At 38.7% G+C, this 22,139-nt stretch overlaps 2 protein-coding genes across 4 annotated transcripts in view; one reads left to right on the top strand and one right to left on the bottom strand.

The window, feature by feature from the left end:
- Positions 1-6,533, bottom strand: part of LOC133650594 (oligophrenin-1-like) — a 66,704-nt gene extending 60,171 nt beyond the window's left edge. The window contains exon 1 of the mRNA XM_062048008.1: positions 5,754-6,533. Coding sequence (XP_061903992.1) covers positions 5,754-5,907 — 154 coding nt within the window. The 5' untranslated portion in view covers positions 5,908-6,533. The remainder of the gene's footprint in view (positions 1-5,753) is intronic.
- Positions 6,534-8,714: 2,181 nt separating this feature from the next.
- Positions 8,715-21,386, top strand: LOC133649731 (gap junction beta-1 protein-like). 3 transcript variants are annotated; one of them, XM_062046386.1, is made up of 2 exons: positions 8,715-8,766; positions 19,897-21,386. In XM_062046386.1, the coding sequence occupies exons 1-2, from the start codon at positions 8,733-8,735 to the stop codon at positions 20,634-20,636; spliced, it is 774 nt and encodes a 257-aa protein (XP_061902370.1). In that variant the 5' UTR covers positions 8,715-8,732; the 3' UTR covers positions 20,637-21,386. The 3 variants fall into 3 exon arrangements, with proteins under 3 accessions (XP_061902370.1, XP_061902372.1, XP_061902371.1); XM_062046388.1 differs by lacking the exon at positions 8,715-8,766 and adding an exon at positions 11,998-12,093; XM_062046387.1 differs by lacking the exon at positions 8,715-8,766 and adding an exon at positions 12,313-12,384.
- Positions 21,387-22,139: the final 753 nt, after the last annotated feature.

Here is a 22,139-nt window from a genome sequence, read left to right as displayed (position 1 = left end):
GTTATTGTATAGAACCTCAGGAAATAAGTCCCTTCTGGACGCAAGAGGACTTTGAGAGCAAAATCAAATAATTTAAATCAAATTAAAACTAATTAGAACAAATAATACATTTGAATAAATTTGAACCAATAGTAGGAAATAATGTAAATATTTAATCGATAAGTATCACCGCCATCCTGTGTTTTTGTCTGTTTATAATTGTGATAAAAAACTGATTCATTCAAAGATCTCGAAACTTTTATGTATCAGTATCAGCTTTGGTATGATCAATACTGCCTCTGTAACTACTTTGTAATGGATTGATAGCCAAATGTGTAATATCGCCTAAAACTAATGTAAAGTAGCTTAACAACAAAAGAATAAGTGCTTATTACATTTTAACAGAAGTGTAGATAGAATCATGTTACAGTAAATTAGTAAGTACAACCCTTAACGAAAATGATGGAATCACCAAACTTAGAGGATGATTTTTCCGTTGTTGAATTTTATCCCAAAAAAAAGAAGCAAATAACAGGCATGACACAAAATTATTGTCATTTCAAAATGCAACTTCCTGGCATTAAGAAACATTAGAAGAAATAAAGAAAATCAAGTGTGTTAGTAACAGTTTAATTTTTACATCAAACACAGTAGCAAATTATGAAATTAAATTAATGTAATTAAATTAATCACGCAAATCTGAGGACAAAATTATGGAATCGTGAAAAACAAAATTAAAAAAACACGACAACGTCACGACAACATTCCACTAGTACTTTGTTACACCACCTCTGGCTTTTATAACAGCTTGCATTTTCTGATGGACTCCTCATCAATCTCGCTCCAACTTTGTCTGATTGCTGTTGTCAGATCAGGTTTGCAGTTTGGAGTCTTGTCATGGACCATTTTCTTCAATTTCCACCACAAATTTTCAACTGGATTGAAAGACGGTGTTCTGTCGAATTTGGCTCCTTCTTCAAAAAAAAGCCACAAAAAGCATAACTCGATAGTGGGGTCTATTAAATTACGCCATAACGTCATGTTTGCTGTTGAATTTTGTTTGTTTTCACTGAAATCAATAATACTGTTTAAACTGTAAGCTACCATTGTTTGCGCCAATGTGAACTTTCTCATGCTCTATTTGTCTACATGCTTTTTGTCCGTTAATAAACAATGTAAACTTTCTCACGCTGTTATTGTCTACATGCTTGCGGGTCAGAAGATACAGTGGAAGAAACATCATTTAAATCACTACTTATTTGTACACGAGGCAGTTGCTTTTGTTCGTTCGAAGCAAATATTTGAGATGGTTGACATTCTTGCGTTTATACCTGCTCAGTGGCCTCGTGGTTAGAGTGTCCGCCCTGAGATCGGTAGGTCGTGAGTTGAAACCCCGGCCGAGTCATACCAAAGACTATAAAAATTAAACCCATTACCTCAGCCACCACTGCTGCTCACAGCTCTCCTCACCTCCCAGGGGGTGGAACAAGGGGATGGGTCAAATGCAGAGGGTAATTTCACCACACCATGTGTGTGTGACTATCAATGGTACTTCAACTTTATACAATGCGCACGCATGCTCAGTGGCAGTGGGTTGCAGACATCGACAGAACACAGAACTATTTGAATGCCATGACATTGACCTTATGTATCTTTCTTAAAGGAAAGTTTTTATATTATATATATATATATATATTATATATAAAAATAATGTCATCACCCCCAAACATATTTTTGATTGATGAAATAGGAAAAGTGTCAATGTAATGTAATGTAACTTGTGCATTCTTTGAAGATGTAATGACAGCCATCTCCCCCCTACCATTACTTGACATGCAGCCGCATACCATCAAGAACTGTGGACATTTGCATGTTTTCTTCAGGTCGAACGGCAACAAACAAAATTTCCTGCACCATCATTTCGCCAAATGCAGATTTGCGATTCATCGCTGAATGTGACTTTCATCCAGTCATCATAGCCCATGATTGCTTTTCCATAGCCCATTGGAACCTTGTTTTTTCTGTTTAGATGTTAATGACGGCTTTTGTTTAGCTTTTCTGTTTTCAAATCCCATTTCCTTCGGGCGGTTTCTTACAGTTCGGTCACAGACGGTGATTCCAATTTCTGTCCATGTGCTCTTTGTTTGTTTTGCTGGGCATTTTCTGTTTTCAAAACATATTGCTTTAAGTTTTCTGTCTTGACGCTTTGATGTTTTCCTTGGTCTACCAGTATGCTTGTCTTTTACAACCTTTCCATGTTTGTACTTGGTACAGGTTTTAGACACAGCTGACTATGAACAGTCAACATATTTTGCAACATTGCGTGATGTTTTACTTTCTTAAAGAAGTTTCATAATCCTCTCGTTTGTTTAATTGACATCTCCTGTGTTGAAGCCATGATTCATGTCAATCTACCTGGTGCAACAGCTCCTCCAAGGTGTGAACACTCCTTTTTAACTGCAGACTAATGAACAGATTTAATCTGAATCAAGTTTAGCTTTGGAAATGAACATTTACATGGTTATTCCATAATATTTCCATTCAAATTGAGAGATTTTTTTTTTTTTTTAACTCTGTTTGATCTAAAAATTAAACAGTCATACAGACTACCACAATTTATATTCTTGATTTTTTTTTCTTTTTCTTAAAGCCAGAAAGTTGCCATTAGAAATGACATTAGTTGTGTGTCATGTCTGATATCTGTTAAGCATCTTCCAAGTCTGATGATTCCAAAAACTTTTCCAGGGGTTGTATATTAGTAATAGCTTTGACAAACTAATACACCTGGAAATTACCCAATGTTACTGCATACGTCATCAATCCAAATTAGGATTTAAATTATTTGTTATATGCTAAATAAAATACTGTATTGCAGGGCTATTCATCTGACAGGGCGGGGGCCAAACGTCTGACACCATACCAGTCCTTCGAGTTCAGTTCAAAACTTAGAAGACAAACATTTTTGCAGCAAATACCTAACTTGTGATTTACATAACTGAGGCGTTCCTCGAGGCACCCCTTTGAGTCCTCTCCTTTTTGGCTGTTACACTTTTTTCGAAATGTAATCTAAGTAACTATTGTGTTGCTGTAACTTGTTTACTTCCGATGCAGTCAGTAGTCATTTGTTGAACTTCTTCAATTATACTTGTGGTGCTCCTCAAGGTTCCATTTTAGGTCCTCTCTTTTTCATCATTTGGGCTATTCAACTGGTGGCCCAGTTCAGTTCAAAAGTTGATAGACTCACACTCGAGTGCTGTCATAAAGATGATCTTGACTAGCTTTTTGGTTGAAAGTCCTTAAAAACAGCGCTCCTTTAACTCTGACAAGGTAAATGAACCAAAATCAAAAGTCTACTGCAGAGGACGCTGGTTCTCCGGAATATGAGTAATAGTGAAGGGAGAAGTCCAGTCATCCCGGTCCTTAGCTTTCTGGAAATGTGACCCCAAAACAATTACCGGTAGTTGAATATCGCTGCTGAATCGTGATATACAGTCACGATCAAAAGTTTACATACACTTGTAAAGAACATAATGTCATGGCTGTCTTGAGTTTCTAATCATTTCTACAACTCTTATTTTTTTGTGATAGAGTGATTGGAGCACATACTTGTCGGTCACAAGTGAAGTGAAGTGAATTACATTTATATAGCGCTTTTTCTCAAGTGACTCAAAGCGCTTTACATTGTGAAACCCGATATCTAAGTTACATTTAAACCAGTGTGGGTGGCACTGGGAGCAGGTGGGTGAAGTGTCTTGCCCAAGGACACGACGGCAGTGACGGCGGAAGCAGGGATCGAACCTGCAACCCTCAAGTTGCTGGCACGGCCGCTCTACCAACCGAGCTATACCGCCACAAAAAACATTCATGAAGTTTGGTTATTTTATGAATTTATTATGGGTCAACTGAAAATGTGACCAATTCTGCTGGGTCAAAAGTATACATACAGAAATGTTAATATTTGGTTACATGTCCCTTGGCAAGTTTCACTGCAATAAGGCGCTTTTGGTAGTCATCCACAAGCTTCTGACAAGCTTCTGGTTGAATTTTTGACCACTCCTCTTGACAAAATTGGTGCAGTTCAGCTAAATGTATTAGTTTTCTAACATGGACTTGTTTCTTCAGCATTGTCCACACATTTAAGTCAGGACTTTGGGAAGGCCATTCTAAAACCTTAATTCTAGCCTGATTTAGCTATTCCTTGACCACTTTTGACATGTGTTTGGGGTCATTGTCCTGTTGGAACACCCAACTGCGCCCAAGACCCAACCTCCGGGCTGATGATTTTAGCTTGTCCTGAAGAATTTGGAGGTAATCCTCCTTTTTCATTGTCCCATTGAAAGCACCAGTTCCATTGGCAGCAAAACAGGCCCAGAGCATAATACTACCACCACCATGCTTGACGGTAGAAATGGTATTCCTGGGATTAAAAGCCTTACCTTTTTTCCTCCAAACATATTGCTGGGTATTGTGGCCAAACAGCTCAATTTTGGTTTCATCTGACCACAGAACTTTCCTCCAGAAGGTCTTATCTTTGTCCATGTGATGTCAGATGAAAAAAAATTTAGCTGTTTGGCCACAATATCCAGCAATATGTTTGGAGGAGAAAAGGTGAGGCCTTTAATCCCAGGAACACCATACCTACCGTCAAGCATGGTGGTGGTAGTATTATGCTCTGGGTCTGTTTTGCTGCCAATGGAACTGGTGCTTTACAGAGAGTAAATGGAACAATTAAAAAGGAGGATTACCTCAAAATTCTTCAGGACAACCTAAAATCATCAGCCCGGAGGTTGGGTCTTGGGGGCAGTTGGGTGTTCCAACTGGACAGTGACCATAAACCACGTCAAAAGTGGTCAAGGAATGGCTAAATCAGGCTAGAATTAAGGTTTTAGAATGGCCTTCCCAAAGTCCTGACTTAAACATGTGGACAATGCTGAAGAAACAAGTCCATGTCAGAAAACCAACTAGCTGAACTGCACCAATTTTGTCAAGAGGAGTGGTCAAAAATTCAACCAGAAGCTTGTGGATGGCTACCAAAAGCGCCTTATTGCAGTTAAACTTGCCAAGGGACATGTAACCAAATATTAACATTGCTGTATGTATACTTTTGACCCAGCAGATTTGGTCACATTTTCAGTAGACCCATAATAAATTCATAAAAGAACCAAACTTTATGAATATTTTTTGTGACCAACAAGTATGTGCTCCAATCACTCTATCACAAAAAAATAAGAGTTGTAGAAATTATTGGAAACTCAAGACAGCCATGACATTATTTTATTTACAAGTGTATGTAAACTTTTGATCGCGGCCGTACATATGTAACTCATATCATGATATAGATTTTAGGCCATATCGCCCATCCCTAAAATGACTTTTGTGGATGTGTCGGTGCAATAAACAACAAGACATTGCGCTTTGCCAAGTAGTGCACACTGGAACCTCACAAGTGTGTAACACTAACAATGACTGTGTTTGTTTGCCAGGGCAGCAGAATGGCATCTTGGCAAACCAAACAAATAGTGTGCTGACCCCAAATGTAGCCATTAACTGTAAGCTTGTTGCCACACTGTAAGCTGCTCTTGACCCACTCAGGCAGGGGGAGCAACATGTGTGCACTATTAATATTATTATTTTCATATATTATATATATATTAAGAGTGTTTGCTCAGCACTAGCACCCCCTAAAAGTGTCTCTCCCACCAGCCCAGACTCATCCTGCACACTTTAGCAGCATGAAATATGCCACACAAAAAAGGTACATCGTGCATGCTTACCTTTTATTGCATTGATCACACTGTTTCCATCCTTTATCAGCTCCTTTAGGAATTTCCGAGTTCTCTCCAGCTCCAATTCATAGCACTTGAGCGTCTCTCTGAAGTCAGGACTGTCCGAGTAGCAGTCGCTGAACTCCAGAGGAGGATGCCCCATCTTGAGGACTAAAGAGAGACCGAGTTCGGTTCGCACACAGCCGCTGATGTTCAAGTGCTACACGCCGCTCATTGCCGCCCAGCTTGGACAACCATGTTGCCCGTGGGAGCCTGCAATGGCCGCCGGTCACTTAGAAAACTGACCAAAAATAAAAACAGGCAGATGATGTGGCTTCAACCCTTCCTTTTCCGTGACTGTCCGTTTTTTTCCCCTCGATTATTAATTACTCAAATGTTTATCGGCTTTGCCACTTTTCCCGTGTTGTGGTGAACCTACCAATAAGTGGCGAATATTTTTTCTGGCCACGTCCCATTCCGAATTGTTTCGCATTATCACGCGTCCTATTTTGCCTTCTCTTTTCTATTGTACACTCAAAGTGTTTCTCAAGCCCATTGAAGTATAAAGATAAACTACATTAGGTTGAATTTTCGCGGTAGTGTGTAATTTGTATCGTAATGCCACGCATTTTGGCAAGTAGCCTAAGAAAACGCTAAATGGAACGCGACCGGCAGGCCCAGAACTAACACAAAAAAATATATCTTTACACACCCATGATTTTCTTAAAGGGACCGCTGCCATCCGGGAGTGGAGCCAGCTCCAAACTAACGCAAGCGGCATCACATTTCACACTTATATTTTTGACGAGTACATTTTAAATTTATACCAAATGTCTGTATGACAACATATATTTATTTTCAGTTTGGTCATAATTTAATACAAAACGGTTTACCAAATACAACGCCACAAGATAGCAAACCGGAAACAACTCTAGAACTAAAACAGGAAACAGTTATAAAAAAATGAATCAAATTTCATAGTAAAATTTAAAAAAGTAATTTACAGGTGCAGTCTGTCAATTAATTTTAGTAGTTCATTAGTTCACTACAAACAGAGTGAAACACTTCAAGAATAAAAGAATAAAAAGGAAGTCTAAGTCAAAGTCTAAGAATATATTTATATTCGGTATCTCACAAAAATGTTAATATGGTCAAACACTTCAATATTGTAATAAAACTGGTTTGTGCTCTAATCAAAAATTAAACGGTACGAACTCCCAGAGCCTTTAATTGGTCTCATAGTTTAAACCAAATTCATCAAATCAAATAACTTCTGCACAACATTCAGATTAATTGAGATGCACCTGTAAGTATAGAATGCTGTATTACAAATCCAATTCAATCATAACTAAACATTTTATAGGAATCGTGATTTCCAATTTTTCTCATGCAACGTTATTCATTCTCCAAAAGAGGGGAATAGATAGATGTTACCAATGCATTAACAAGTAGCCTACTATTCAGACACAAACAGGCAACATTGGAAATATATTTTTTTGCAATAGGACGTTGTTGATGTGCTTTTCTTTCACTTGTGGCTTTCTGACAGAGGAAATTACACAGACTCTTACCTTTGTTAAATCAGCTATGCTTCTTCCGCCACCTTTTCACAAATGTTGAAATGTACAACAGAAAACATGTGATGTTTTTAATGTAACTAATGTAACATTCATGGTCTTGCTAAAAGTCAGGAAAAAATAAAGTTGCACTTTTTTGTAGCAATGAATAATTGTCTTGGGTGAAACATTATGTAATATGCCAAAATATCTTTAGTTAGAAAATGTGTTTATATTTGTGTGCAATGTTCTTTGCAGCTTATATTTTAATATTCAATATTGAATTAGAACTTTTCTTTCTTTTGTAATTTTTAGATCTAAACAAAAAATATTTCCTATACAATATGTCAATATAAAAAAATAGACTTGAAAGTTAAATAATAAGGTTGCTTGAATCCAAATTAATAACGTTTAACTACCTACACCTATCAAAAATGCAAAATTGTTTGTTCCACCTGGGTGGAGGGAGTGTGAACATCAAGGGATCAGATATAGAAATAGTGGACTTATCTAAAGTCACCTCAACAATAAACTGGACTGGACTCACAATTCAAACGCTGTGTACAAGAAGGGTCAGTCGCCTACACCTATTGAGGAGACTGAGGTCCTTTGGGGTGTGCAGGTCACTGCTGTGCATTTTTTAAGTGGTGGCTTCTGCGATGTTGCTGGGTTGGGGTCAGCACGGTCAGATTAAAAGAGCTGACTCTGTCCTAGGCTGCCCACTAGACAGCATTGAGGAGGTGGCTGACAGAAGAATGCAGACCACATTGACATCCATAATGTCCAATCCCTCGGCACTGTGGAGGCCCTGAGTAGCTGCTTCAACATTAGACTGTGCATCTACAGTGCAAAAAGGAACGCTACCTTTCAGGTCTTTTCTACCCATAGCCATAAGACTTTACAACGCACTTATGTGATTACTGCGATCTTTTTTTCTTGGTGTGCAATATGGTTGTTAGTGGTTTTTGTTTTAATTGTATCTTTTATCTATACATATTAGTGCACAATATGCAGTATTTATTACTATTTTTTTGTTTTTCATTATGTTTTATTTCTGCTCCTGTATGTAAAAACCTGCACTACAACAACAACATTTCTCCATTGTGGGACAAAAAAAAAGACTTTATCCTATCCTAAACCAGCTAATTTGGAACATGTTGTCATGTCTGTGTTAATCATGTTTTTGTTTGGCCATGTTTTGCTTGGTTTTTGGACTCTTTTTTAGTTCCTGGTTTCACTTCCTTGTTTTGTTTGGTTTCCATGGTCACCCATTAGTTTTCACCTGTCATGTCATGCACCTGTTTCACGTTTTGAGTCACGCACCTGTTGTTAATCATGTCTGTGTTATTTAAGTCCATTGTTTTCTGTTAGTCTGCCTGGCGACATCCCATTCACACTCCTGCCACTCTGTTCACCCTCATGCTGATGATCCATGCTACTCTTTTTCATGCTTTTTCTCATGCCAAGTAAGTTTTTGTTTATTAATGCCAACGTTAGTGTTTTTGTTTCATTGTTCATAGTTTCTGCCTTTGTGCAAGTTTTGTTTTCATACTCAAGTTTTTACCTCCGCTGTGAGCGCTTTTTGTTTGCACCTTTTTGATTAATTATAATAAACATGTATTTAAATTCACGTCTCGCACGCGCCAACTTTCCGTTGCCTTCCGGAAAAATAAAACCCAAGGACCAAGTCTTGACATTAAAAAACATGGCCAAACCAAAAACATGATTAACACAGACATGACACATTTCACTTAACCCAGATGTCATAACATCATCAAAGCTCTCCTTTAAGCATTCACACACACCACCTACATTTGGAACCCGGATGAGGTAAAAAAAAAAGAAAGGTGAAACTATAATAAATCTATTTGTGGCAGTATAGGAGAAAGTTATATACAAGTTTCACTTTTGTATCTCATTGCACATAACTGTTGTGTGTTCAAGGACCCTCGAGTAAAGTTACAAACACAGGTGTCACTAAGTTTAAAAGACGGGGAAATTTAACCCCAAAGAGTTGCACTAATAATTATATATTCATAAAAGTAATAATTATATGTTATTATCATTCGTATTTTTCACTGGTGATGATCCTGTGTGTATCAGCTAATGTTTACTTTACACTCGGATTTATAGTCATATTTAAATTAACAATGTCCAATTATACTATTATTTGAATTCATATTCTGGCCACATTGTATTGATTTTGTTTGCTTCTTTTACTTTAAAAAAAAGAATGTTTTTTTTTAAAAACAAAACCAAATTTCTAAGGGGGTTCATCTAGGGCAGTGGTTCTCAAACACCTCAGAAAACACTTGTCTCTCCAAGTACCACCATAATGACCAACATTAAAACACAAAAGCATAGTAGGCCTAAGTATTTATTAAAATCAAGGCAGAGTTGTTTTTTTTAACAAGAATATTTAATATTTAACATTACACACAGTTTGAAAAGTAACACTGTGTTTGAATATTTGATTAAGTGATTCTTTGGCGTACCACCAGATGGAGCCCGCATACAGTTTGATAAAATGAAAGTGCAAATGAAAATTCAGCTTCACCACTTTTGTTATAATTTCTGCGCTTGAGAAACTTCTCTATGACTTTAGCTCCGGGCTTCGTCTTTTTGTTTGATATTGTCATGACTGCCAGAAGTGGTGAAAAAGTGTAATACAACCGAGTACCACTGGGCCCATATGGACCACAGCTGAGAAAGAGATATTTTTGGCGGCCCTCTAGGGGCGCTTGCGGCCTAACAATGGGCCTCGGGCCTATATTAAGGAACACTGATATAGAGGATCTTTGATTAGCGTTGTTGCACTACATCCTTTAAAATAACAGTGTTCTTGTTATACAGAGGATATTTGACTATAGTATGTTTGCACTAGATCCTTTAAAAAGTAGAGCATTTCTGTCATATAGATGATCTTTGACTAGTATTTTTGCACTAGATCCTTTAAAACAGCAGTGTTCTTGTTATACGGAGGATATCTGACAATGGTATTTTTATGCACTAGATCCTTAAAAAAAACATAGCATTTCTGTCATATAGAGGATCTTTGACAAGTATTGTTATATAAAATGGTAAATGGGTTATACTTGTATAGCGCTTTTCTACCTTCAAGGTACTCAAAGCGCTTTGACACTATTTCCACATTCACACACTCAATGATGGCGGGAACTGCCATGCAAGGCCATAAACACGATCCATCAGGAGCAAGGGTGAAGTGTCTCGCTCAAGGACACAACGGACGTGACTAGGGTGGCGGAAGCCAGGGAATCGAACTAGGAACCCTCAGGTTGCTGGCATGGCCGCTCTACCAACCGGGTATTAGATCCTTTGAAAAGCAGAGGATTCCTGGCATATAGAGGATCTGTGTCTACTATTTTATCAATATATCCTTCAAAATAGCAGTGCTCTTGTCATATAGATGATCTTTGACTACTATTTTTGCACTACGTTCTTGACAAAAGCAGTGTTGCTGTCATATAGACTATCTTTGACTATAGTATTTTTACACTAGATCCTTTAAAAAGTAGAACTTTACTGTGATATAGATGATCTTTGACTATTGTTGCACTCTGTCATTGAAAACATCAGTGTTTCTGCCTCTGTCATATAGATGATCTTTGACTAGTATGGTTTTACTTGATCCTTAAAAAAACCCTGACATATAGAAGATCTTTGACTATAGTATTTTTGCACTAAGTCCTTGAAAACAGCAGTGTTCCTGTCATACAGATGATCTTTGACTAAAATTAAGAAATACAGCCATTACATAACTAATATTAAGACAATATAACATACATCCATAAACGTGGATGCATATGCAAAAGTGCAATATATTTATCTGTACAGTAATCTATTTATTTGTATCTGCACCTTTTTGCTCTTTTATCCTGCACTACAACGAGCTAATGCAACGTAATTTCATTCTTATCTGTACTGTAAAGTTCAAATTTGAATGACAATAAAAGGAAGTCTAAGTCTAAGTCTAAGTCTAATTTGAGAGCATTGCAATTGCTCATACTGACCTCTAGATGTCCTCCTTTAGACCAAACAAAAGTAGAATATCATTATAAACAGGTCAAAGTTGAAAATTGAACACTGTATACGACCACAATAATACGCTTTTTGTTAATGCCATGTTTCTATGATTATTATCTTTGTAAAGGCACAGAGACAACGTTCATATGTGCATTCTGTGGGTTTGCACATGTGGCTCAAGTGATTCTGGGTCATTTCCATGAGCTATTGGGCAGATTCAAGAGCACTCCTAAGATTTGGGAAATGGCATTTTGTAAAAAAAAAAGCTTTGCAAAATTTAGTCACACAATTGGAAATATTTAGCCAGGGAGCTATGTTATTGTAAAAACCCATTATCTACAAATAATAAACATATCATGATAATAAACTGGTGAATTGTATCTTGATATTCTGGGTCATTTGTTGTTTTATTCATTTTTTGCACTGCCTCCACTTCCTCTCAGGAACAAGGCACAGAAGGCCAAGAGAGCAGACAGCAGTCCCACTCACAGATTCCTCCTGGGCCCAAATTAAAACATCTGAACTGAACTGTGAGGTTGTTTGTTTGGCCTGCTTAAATGGAGCTATTGTATGCAAAATAGCATGTGCAGTGAAGCATATGACTGCTCAGTGCAGGGCTGTGGCGAGTGTGCGTGTGTGTGCGTGTGCGTGTGCGTGTGTGATACCATTTGCGATGCAAAGTCTTGCCGCTTACTGGTGGCAGACATTAGTTCCAAAAATATGTTATTTTTTGTAAGACTCAACTAAAGGTAAGGACATTCTACTTGCTGTTTGAATTTTTGCTAATCGCATGCACTGTGCACACTATTCTGTCTGAGGTACTTTTGCAATGCATTTGCTCAGTTTGTAGGCCGCATTGTGGCGACTGGCAGGAGTGTGTCACATGACACACGGTGCCAGGTCTCTCATAAGGGGTCTGCCAAATACAGAGGAGGGTAAAAATGCCCCCCATCATTTGGGCAGTCATCCATGCCAAGATAATGGGCCAATAGTGTGCTCCTCGCTGCCTCATATGCCTCTTACGCCGCCTGCTGAACCTGGTAACAACTCTCACATGCATACTTTGTGCAAAATTGATGCACAATTTTAACATTTTAAATTGGGTTCTGCAGTGATTTAGTTTTATATAACTACTTATATTGACTTTTAATCTATGGTGTTGTGTGCATAACATCAACTTTATGTTATGTTCTGGTAATTTGTGTTGTTTATTTTTTGGTTTATTTGTGTTAATTTGTGTGTGTGTTACAGTATGTTAACCTATAAAAACGTGCTATATTATAGCAGTGTTATGGCATGTTATGTTTCTTGTCATACAATTAATGTATGTTAGTTTTATGGTATACTAATTTGTGTAATTTGATGTTAATCTGGGTTCATTTGTTTTGTTTTACGGTATGTTACGTAACGTTACCTTATGTTGTAGTCATGTTGGAAATAATGGCGTTACAAAGTAACTGTACTCAAGACGTTACTGTTCTCTAGGAACGAATAATGTAATTAATTACTGTTTCAAACATTACAATGCCATTGTTGTTACTTGCAGTGAAATGTGGCTAGTTTTCAAAAAAGTAATGAAATAATTACTTTGTTTACATTATTTACTTGGGAATAACTCACATTTAGGTTGCAATTCCATTATTGAATTAATAGTTTATTTGGAAAGAAAGTAGTAACTATACTTGTAAGTGTTTTTCACAACACTCGTTATGACTTTTGTAGGGTGTACCCGAGTGCAGCTGGGATAGGCTCCAGCCCCCCAGTGACCCCAAGAGGGACAAGCGGTAGAAAATGGATGGATTGATGGTTATGTTATGTTTTGTTATGTCATGGTACTTTATGATATGTCACTGGATTATGGTATTTATTTATTTATTTTTTATTTTTTTATTTTTTTGTCATAAAAAAATACAATCGTGTGTGTTTACGGACTGTATCCCTGCTGACTGTATTGATCTATATTGATATATAATGTAGGAACCAGAAATATTAACAACAGAAAGAAACAACCATTTTGTGCGAATGAGTGTGAATGAGTGTAAATGGGGGAGGGAGGTTTTTTGGGTTGGTGCACTAATTGTAAGTGTATCATGTGTTTTTTATGTTGATTTTAATTTAAAAAATAAATAAATAAAAACATTTTATAATTTTTTTAAATTTTATTTCTTGTGCGGCGCGGTACCAATCGATCCACGGACCGGTACCGGGCCGCGGCCCGGTGGTTGGGGACCACTGGTATAGTGGACAGATAGAAGTGCACAATGCACCTGAAAGACTTTCACACCATGAGAAACAAAATGATCAGGTCTGATGGGACAAAGATTGAAGTCTTTGGAGTGAATGCCAGGCATCATGTTTGGAGGAGACCAGGCACCGCTCATCACCAGGCCAACACCATCCCTACAGTGAAGCATGGTGGTGGAACATCATGCTGTGGGGATCGTTTTTAGCGGCAGGAACTGGGAGACTAATCAGGATAGAGGGAAAGATGGATGCAGCAATGTACAGAGACATAAGTCAGTCTGTCAGTCATTTTTCAGTATTTCGAAAATGCATACAATACAATTACATGACATCACATATTTCCAGTTGTTTCATTACAGCATGTCCGAAAAGGAGTAGGAAGAAGCAGAGCTTATTTGACACTACCCCTTTTCGTACCATAGCAGTTTTATTCCATTTGTTTGTTCTCTATTTGTAACAGAACAGTGGATACATAACTGAGTAAATAGATTAATATACAATAAGTAAGTAAACAAATATTGAATACATAAATAAATATTAGACATATAACATGTACACAAAAATTTAAGTTGTCATAAATATATAGTTAAGTAATTTCTAGTTCACCTAGGGTTCATAATGTTTATCATAATTGTTATTTGTACTTTGTGAACGCTTGTAGTTTGAACAGTTTTTAAAACTGAATCATATTGGTGCTTTGTATCATTTCTTTGCTTAATGTATTCCATAATTTAATTCCACATACGGATATGCTAAAGGTCTTAGGTGTTGTATGTGCATACAAATGTTTTAAATGAGATTTTCCTCTAAGGTTTTATTTCAAATTTTTTGTTGAGAAGAATTGTTGTACATTCCTGGGTAGCAGGTTATAGTTTGCTTTGTACATAATTTTAGCTGTTTGCAAATGCACCAAGTCGATGATTTCAATATTTTTGATTCAATAAATAAAGGGTTTGTATGTTCTCTATATCCAACATTATGTATTACCGGTATTCTAACTGATCTTTATTGTATTTAGTGAATGACGCGCACATTTGTAGTTGTTTCCCTATATTTCTGCACCATAACTCAAATATGGTAACACTAGCGAGCAGTAGAGAATATGAAGTGATTTTTGGTCCAGAACATATTTTGCTTTATTCATTATTGACGTGTTTCTTGTTACTTTAAGTTGTATATTTTTCCATGAGAATTCCAGTTCTATTATTACACCCAAAATGTGTTTTATTTTACCCTTTCAATGTCTACTCCGTCTATTTGTATTTGTGCTTGACTTTCCCTGGATGAAATCCTGCTCCACAGCGCTCTTGAACTCAGTTCATCTTTCAGCACGATAACGACCTAAGCCCACAGCCAAGATATCAAAGGAATGGCATCAGGACAACTCTGTAAATGTCTTGAGTGGCCCAGCCAGAGCGTAGATTTGAATGTGATCGAACATTTCTGGACAGACTTGAAAATAGCTGCACACTAACACTTCCCATCCAACCTGATGGAGCTGGAGAGGTGCTGCAAAGAAGAATGGGCGAAACTGCCTAAAAATAGGTGTGCCAAGGTTGTGGCATTGTATCGAAAAGACTGAGGCTGTAATTGCTGCCAAAGGTGCATCAACAAATGACCGAGCAAATGCTGTGAATACTTATGTACATGTGATTTTTTTTTAGTATTATTATATTTCATAAAGCTCTAAAAAAACATTTTCAAATTGTAATTTTGGGGTATTTTGTGTAGAATTTTGAGGACAAAAATAAACGTATTCCATTCTGGAATCAGGCTGTAATTAACAAAATGTGGAAAAAGTGAAGCACTGTGAATACTTTCCGGATGCACTGTATGCTATCTGTTGTTAATTTATGTCATGTTATGTTTCAATTTTATAATGGCATAATGAAGGATTGTCATTTGTCATTTCAGTAAAAAAGGTGCATATTCTAAGTAACAAAGACTTAATGTAGAGTTATTTGGACACTAGGGGAACATATTCTAAGTAACAAAGACTTACTTGAGAGTTATTTGGTTAGGGTAAGTGTTGGGGTTCGGGTTACAGGGTTAGGGTTAGGGTTAGAGCATACCTGGGCAAAATACGACCCGTGGGCCACACGCGGCCCGTTAAGCTCTTCAATCAGGCCCGCCGGATGTTCTATATAATTTTTTTAAGACCTTTAACATCAAAACTGTAACCACCGTTATGATGTGCAGTGGTATTCTTAAATGACTGTAAGTCTTGAACTATAGAAAGTATTTAAATGGTCAAAATCTGCGCTTTTGGGTGTTATAGGAGTTATTATGGTAATCTACGTCATGCCTGTGTCAGGAAGCGATGCGGAAGCAGATTTTTACGTAATAATATATCATATTGTAGGTGTTTATTACACTTTGCGTTCATATTTTGCTGTTTTTTACACTTTTGTTGTGTTTTGCTTGATTGTAAAATATACAGAACTATGGAGGAGCTGGTCTGAGAAGTAAAATATGTTCATATGTTGTTAATATTCAGTGTTTTATTGTTCATAGTTAATATTGTAAATCCCACTTTCTTTATTTTCATGTACATTTTGGGTGTCCCATTCAGTAAAAAAACTGTAAAATTCCATTCCATTTGTTTGAGGTGGTCTGTCATAACGGATCGACGGATTGGTGCGGCGTCTTCAGTAATGCGGACGCTGTATCTATCCGTCGTGGTGAAGAGGGAGCTGAGCCGAAAGGCAAAGCTCTCAATTTACTGGTCGATCTACGTTCCCATCCTCACCTATGGTCATGAGCTTTGGGTTATGACCAAAAGGACAAGATCACGGTTACAAGCGGCCGAAATGAGTTTCCTCCGCCGGGTGGTGGGGCTCTCCCTTAGAGATAGGGTGAGAAGCTCTGCCATCCGGGGGGAGCTCAAAGTAAAGCCGCTGCTCCTCCACATCGAGAGGAGCCAGATGAGGTGGTTCGGGCATCTGGTCAGGATGCCACCCGAACGCCTCCCTAGGGAGGTGTTTAGGGCACGTTCGACCGGTAGGAGGCCACGGGGAAGACCCAGGACACGTTGGGTAGACTATGTCTCCCGGCTGGCCTGGGAACGCCTCGGGAAGAGCTGGACGAAGTGGCTGGGGAGAGGAAAGTCTGGGCTTCCCTGCTTAGGCTGCTGCCCCCGCGACCCGACCTCGGATAAGCGGAAGAAGATGGATGGATGAATGGATGGATGGATGGTCTGTCATAACGTTTTTAGAACGCTATCAGACTTTGCAACTTTTAGTATTAGTGTTCCTGGGAAAAAAAGGGACCCAAACACACATACTGTACAGCAGATTTTTACAGCTAAATGTGTAAATATAATTTATAAACACACACTTTGGCTCCCTAGACCCATTTTTTCTCTCTCAATGTGGCCCCCGAGTCAAAATAATTGCCCAGCTCTGGGTTAGAGGGTTAGGGTTAGGGTTAGGGTTAGGGTTAGAGTTAGGGTTATGGTTAGGGTTAGTAATGTCCGATCATTACCTTATAAAATTCGAAGTTCGGACTCATTGTCAACAAACTAATAATAATAATAATAACTTCTATAGCAGCCGCAACATTAATGCTGCCACAACGACGACTCTTACTGACCTACTGCCTTCAGTAATGGCACCTTTCCCAAATTATGTGGGCTCTATTGATAACCTCACTAACAACTTTAATGACGCCCTGCGCGACACCATTGATATTGTAGCACCGCTAAAGCTAAAAAGGGCCCCTAAAAGGCGTACCCCATGGTTTACAGAAGAAACTAAAGCCCAGAAATTATCATGTAGAAAGCTGGAACGCAAATGGCGTGCGACTAAACTTGAGGTTTTCCATCAAGCATGGAGTGATAGTTTAATAACTTATAAACGCATGCTTACCTCAGCTAAAGCTAAATATTACTCAAATCTCATCCACCTCAACAAAAATGATCCTAAATTTTTGTTTAGTACAGTAGCATCGCTAACCCAACAAGGGACTCCTCCCAGTAGCTCCACCCACTCAGCAGATGACTTTATGAATTTCTTTAATAAGAAAATTGAACTCATCAGAAAAGAGATTAAAGACAATGCATCCCAGCCACAACTGGGTTCTATTAACACAAATATGACTGTATATACGACGGACATTGCCCTCCAAAATAGTTTCTCTCTCTTTGATGAAATAACATTGGAGGAATTGTTAAAATGTGTAAATGGGACAAAACAAACAACATGTTTACTTGACCCAATTCCTGGGAAACTTATCAAGGAGCTTTTTGTTTTATTAGGTCCATCAGTGTTAAATATTATAAACCTATCACTTTCCTCTGGTACTGTTCCTCTAGCATTCAAAAAAGCGGTTATTCATCCTCTACTCAAAAGACCTAACCTCGATCCTGACCTCATGGTGAACTACCGGCCGGTGTCCCACCTACCGTTTATCTCGAAAATTCTCGAAAAAATTGTCGCACAGCAGCTAAATGAACACTTAGTGACTAACAATCTCTGTGAACCTTTTCAATCCGGTTTCAGGGCAAATCACTCTACGGAGACAGCCCTCGCAAAAATGACTAATGATCTATTGCTGACGATGGATTCTGATGCTTCATCTATGTTGCTGCTTCTTGATCTTAGCGCCGCTTTCGATACTGTTGATCATAATATTTTATTAGAGCGTATCAAAACGCGTATTGGTATGTCAGACTTAGCCTTGTCTTGGTTTAACTCTTATCTTACTGACAGGATGCAGTGCGTCTCCCATAACAATGTGACCTCGGACTATGTCAAGGTAACGTGCGGAGTTCCCCAGGGTTCGGTTCTTGGCCCTGCACTCTTTAGTATTTACATGCTGCCGCTGGGTGACATCATACGCAAATACGGTGTTAGCTTTCACTGTTATGCTGATGACACCCAACTCTACATGCCCCTAAAGCTGACCAACACGCCGAATTGTAGTCAGCTGGAGGCGTGTCTTAATGAAATTAAACAATGGATGTCCGCTAACTTTTTGCAACTCAACGCTAAGAAAACGGAAATGCTGATTATCGGTCCTGCTCAACACCAACATCTATTTAATAATACCACCTTAACATTTGACAACCAAACAATTAAACAAGGCGACTCGATAAAGAATCTGGGTATTATCTTCGACCCAACTCTCTCGTTTGAGTCACACATTAAGAGTGTTACTAAAACGGCCTTCTTTCATCTCCGTAATATCGCTAAAATTCGTTCCATTTTGTCCACAAGCGATGCTGAGATCATTATCCATGCGTTCGTTACATCTCGTCTCGATTACTGTAACGTATTATTTTCGGGCCTCCCTATGTCTAGCATTAAAAGATTACAGATGGTACAAAATGCGGCTGCTAGACTTTTGACAAAAACAAGAAAGTTTGATCATATTACGCCTATACTGGCTCACTTGCACTGGCTTCCTGTGCACCTAAGATGCGACTTTAAGGTTTTACTACTTACGTATAAAATACTACACGGTCAAGCTCCTGCCTATCTTGCCGATTGTATTGTACCATATGTCCCGGCAAGAAATCTGCGTTCAAAGAACTCCGGCTTATTAGTGATTCCCAGAGCCCAAAAAAAGTCTGCGGGCTATAGAGCGTTTTCTATTCGGGCTCCAATACTATGGAATGCCCTCCCGGTAAAAGTTAGAGATGCTACCTCAGTAGAAGCATTTAAGTCTCATCTTAAAACTCATTTGTATACTCTAGCCTTTAAATAGACTCCCTTTTTAGACCAGTTGATCTGCCGTTTCTTTTCTTTTCTTTTCTACTCTGCTCCGGGGTGGACCGCTAGCCTGTCCATCAGATGGGGACATCTCTACGCTGCTGACCCGTCTCCACTCGGGATGGTTCCCGCTGGCCCCACCATGGACTGGACTTTCGCTGATGTGTTGGACTTTCACAATATTATATCAGACCCACTCGACACCGAGGATGTCGTTGTGGCTTGTACAGCCCTTTGAGACACTAGTGATTTAGGGCTATATAAATAAACATTGATTGATTGATTGAGTAATGGTAATTATGTTCCCCATACTAAAGTGTTACCGGCTTACTGGTTGTATAATAAGGCCATGCAGAATAAGGCATTAATAAGTACTTAATAATGGCTAAATAAGAGGCAATATGTTACTAATTTGCATGTTAATAAGCAACTCATTAATGGTGAATATGTTCCCCATACTAAAGTGTTACCGTCATTTGTAATAAAGAAAATACAAGCAAATGTTCCATGAAAGGTCATGCATAACATAAATCCCAGAAGAAAAAATGAACTACTTGATCCAAGAGAAGGGCTGAAACTGTTTTTTCTGTCTTTCAGACCCGGAACAAAAAATGAACTGGGCCTCATTTTATGCTGTCATCAGCGGCGTCAACAGACACGCCACAGGAATCGGCCGCATTTGGCTCTCAGTGCTTTTCATTTTCCGCATCCTGGTGCTGGTGGTGGCAGCAGAAAGTGTGTGGGGGGACGAAAAGTCGGGCTTCACCTGCAACACCCAGCAGCCGGGCTGCAACAGCGTCTGCTACGACCACTTCTTCCCCATCTCCCACATCCGCCTGTGGGCCCTGCAGCTCATCCTGGTCTCCACGCCTGCCCTTCTGGTCGCCATGCACGTGGCCCATCGGCGCCATGTGGACAAGAGGCTCTACACGCTGTCAGGGAAGAGCAACCCCAAAGACCTGGAGCAGATTAAGACCCAGAAGATGAGAATCACGGGCGCCCTCTGGTGGACGTACGTCATCAGCCTGCTGTTCAGGGTCACATTTGAGGTGACCTTCATGTACATCTTCTACATGATCTACCCCGGCTACAAGATGATCCGCCTGGTCAAATGTGACTCGTACCCCTGTCCCAACACAGTGGACTGCTTTGTTTCCAGGCCGACGGAGAAAACCGTCTTCACCGTGTTCATGCTGGCTGTGTCGGGCGTTTGTATCCTGCTCAACATCGCAGAAGTCGTCTTCCTGCTAGTAAAGGCTTGCAGCAAACAGTGGAACAAAGCTGGAGACTCAAATATGGGGGCTTGGCTGCAACATAAACTCATACTAGGGAAATAAGGCCAACTGAAACTGTCACATGCAGACCACACTCACCTACTACAAGTTTTGATTTACAGTACACTATTATATGAACGTGCAAGACCATATGTACTGTACATGTACGTATACTACACACATGTACGCATACTAACACACTCACTGGTTGCAATATTAGGCACACTTACACATTCTAATGACTCGTTTCTATGCAAGCCTGTTTACACTACTAAAAAAAAACAATACCCGTATCGTAACTCATGATTAGAAGGTAAAAAGTCGAAATTGTGAGATAAGAAAATTGAAATTATGAAATAAAAAGTTGAAAATATGAGACAAAAAAGTCCAAATTATAGGATAAATAGTCATTACTATGAAATAGAAAGTCATAAATATCAGATAGAAAGATGAAATTTGGAGAGAAAATGTTGAAATTCTGAGATAAGTCGAAATGATGATATAAAAAGTCGAAATGAGATAAAAAGTCAACATAAGGAGATAAAGTCGCAATTATGTGATTGAAAAGTCAAAAGGATGAGATGAAAAGTCATAAATGCTCAGTGGACGCATTTAAGTCCCATCTTAAAACTAGCTTTTAAATAGACTCTGTTTTAGACCAGTTGACCTGCCGCTTCTCTTTTTTGCCCCCCTCCACTGCATGGAGAGGTTACCAGGTGGCCACTGATAATACCTGAAGACGTAACAGTCTGGAGGGGGCGAAGGCTGGTTCAAGTCGTGACCCGGGGTGGACCACTCGTCTATGACATGAAAGAAGACCTCCTGGGACCTTCTACTAGCCCCTGGGGGGGGGGGTCCATACATCTGCGACCCCTTCCCAAGGTTTCTTCTTTTTCTCATTTTGGGCTTTTTGAGTTTTTCCTTTGGTTCAGATCAGGTGTGGGTTCAATCTGGGGATGTCCTTGTGGTTTGTGCAGCCCTTCGAGGCACTTGTGTCAAAGGGCTATATAAATAAACTTTTATTCAGTGATTCAGTTGAAATTACAAGATAAAACATTATAATTATAAGATTAAAAAATCTGAATTATAATAATTGATTTATAATATTAAACTTTTTATCACATAATTATTAGTTATCTCATTATTATGACTCTTTGTCTAATAATTTCGACTTTTTATCTGATAAACCAGCAGGCACAACATATTGATACAACATTGATTATACAAAACCCAAAACCAGTGAAGTTAGCAGCGTTTCTGGGTGTTGTTGATAAATGGCTTTCGCTTTGCATAGGAGAGTTTTAACTTGCACTTACAGATGTAGCGACAAACTGTACTTACTGACAGTGGTTTTGTGAAGTGTTCCTAAGCCCATGTGGTAATATCCTTTACACACTGATGTCGCTTTTTGATGCAGTATCACCTGAAGGATCGAAGGTCCGTAATATCATCGCTTATGTGCAGTAATTTCTCCAGATTCTCTGAACCTTTTGATGATATTACGGACCATAGATGGTGAAATCCCTAAATGCCTTGTAATACCTCGTTGAGAAATGTTGTTCTTAA

Source organism: Entelurus aequoreus, linkage group LG05 (assembly GCF_033978785.1).
Source record: "Entelurus aequoreus isolate RoL-2023_Sb linkage group LG05, RoL_Eaeq_v1.1, whole genome shotgun sequence".
Classification (NCBI taxonomy): domain Eukaryota; kingdom Metazoa; phylum Chordata; class Actinopteri; order Syngnathiformes; family Syngnathidae; genus Entelurus; species Entelurus aequoreus.
Note: the sequence above shows the minus strand (reverse complement) of the source record. Positions and strands in the feature narration are given on the sequence as shown.

What these genes read in the sequence shown, in the direction of transcription:
- LOC133649731 (XM_062046386.1), top strand. Translation starts at nt 8,733, where the DNA reads ATGCTACTCTTTTTCATGCTTTTTCTCATGCCAA. An exon ending in CATGCTTTTTCTCATGCCAA is followed by an intron (nt 8,767 to 19,896) that starts GTAAGTTTTTGT and finishes TCTGTCTTTCAG; the next exon opens with ACCCGGAACAAAAAATGAAC.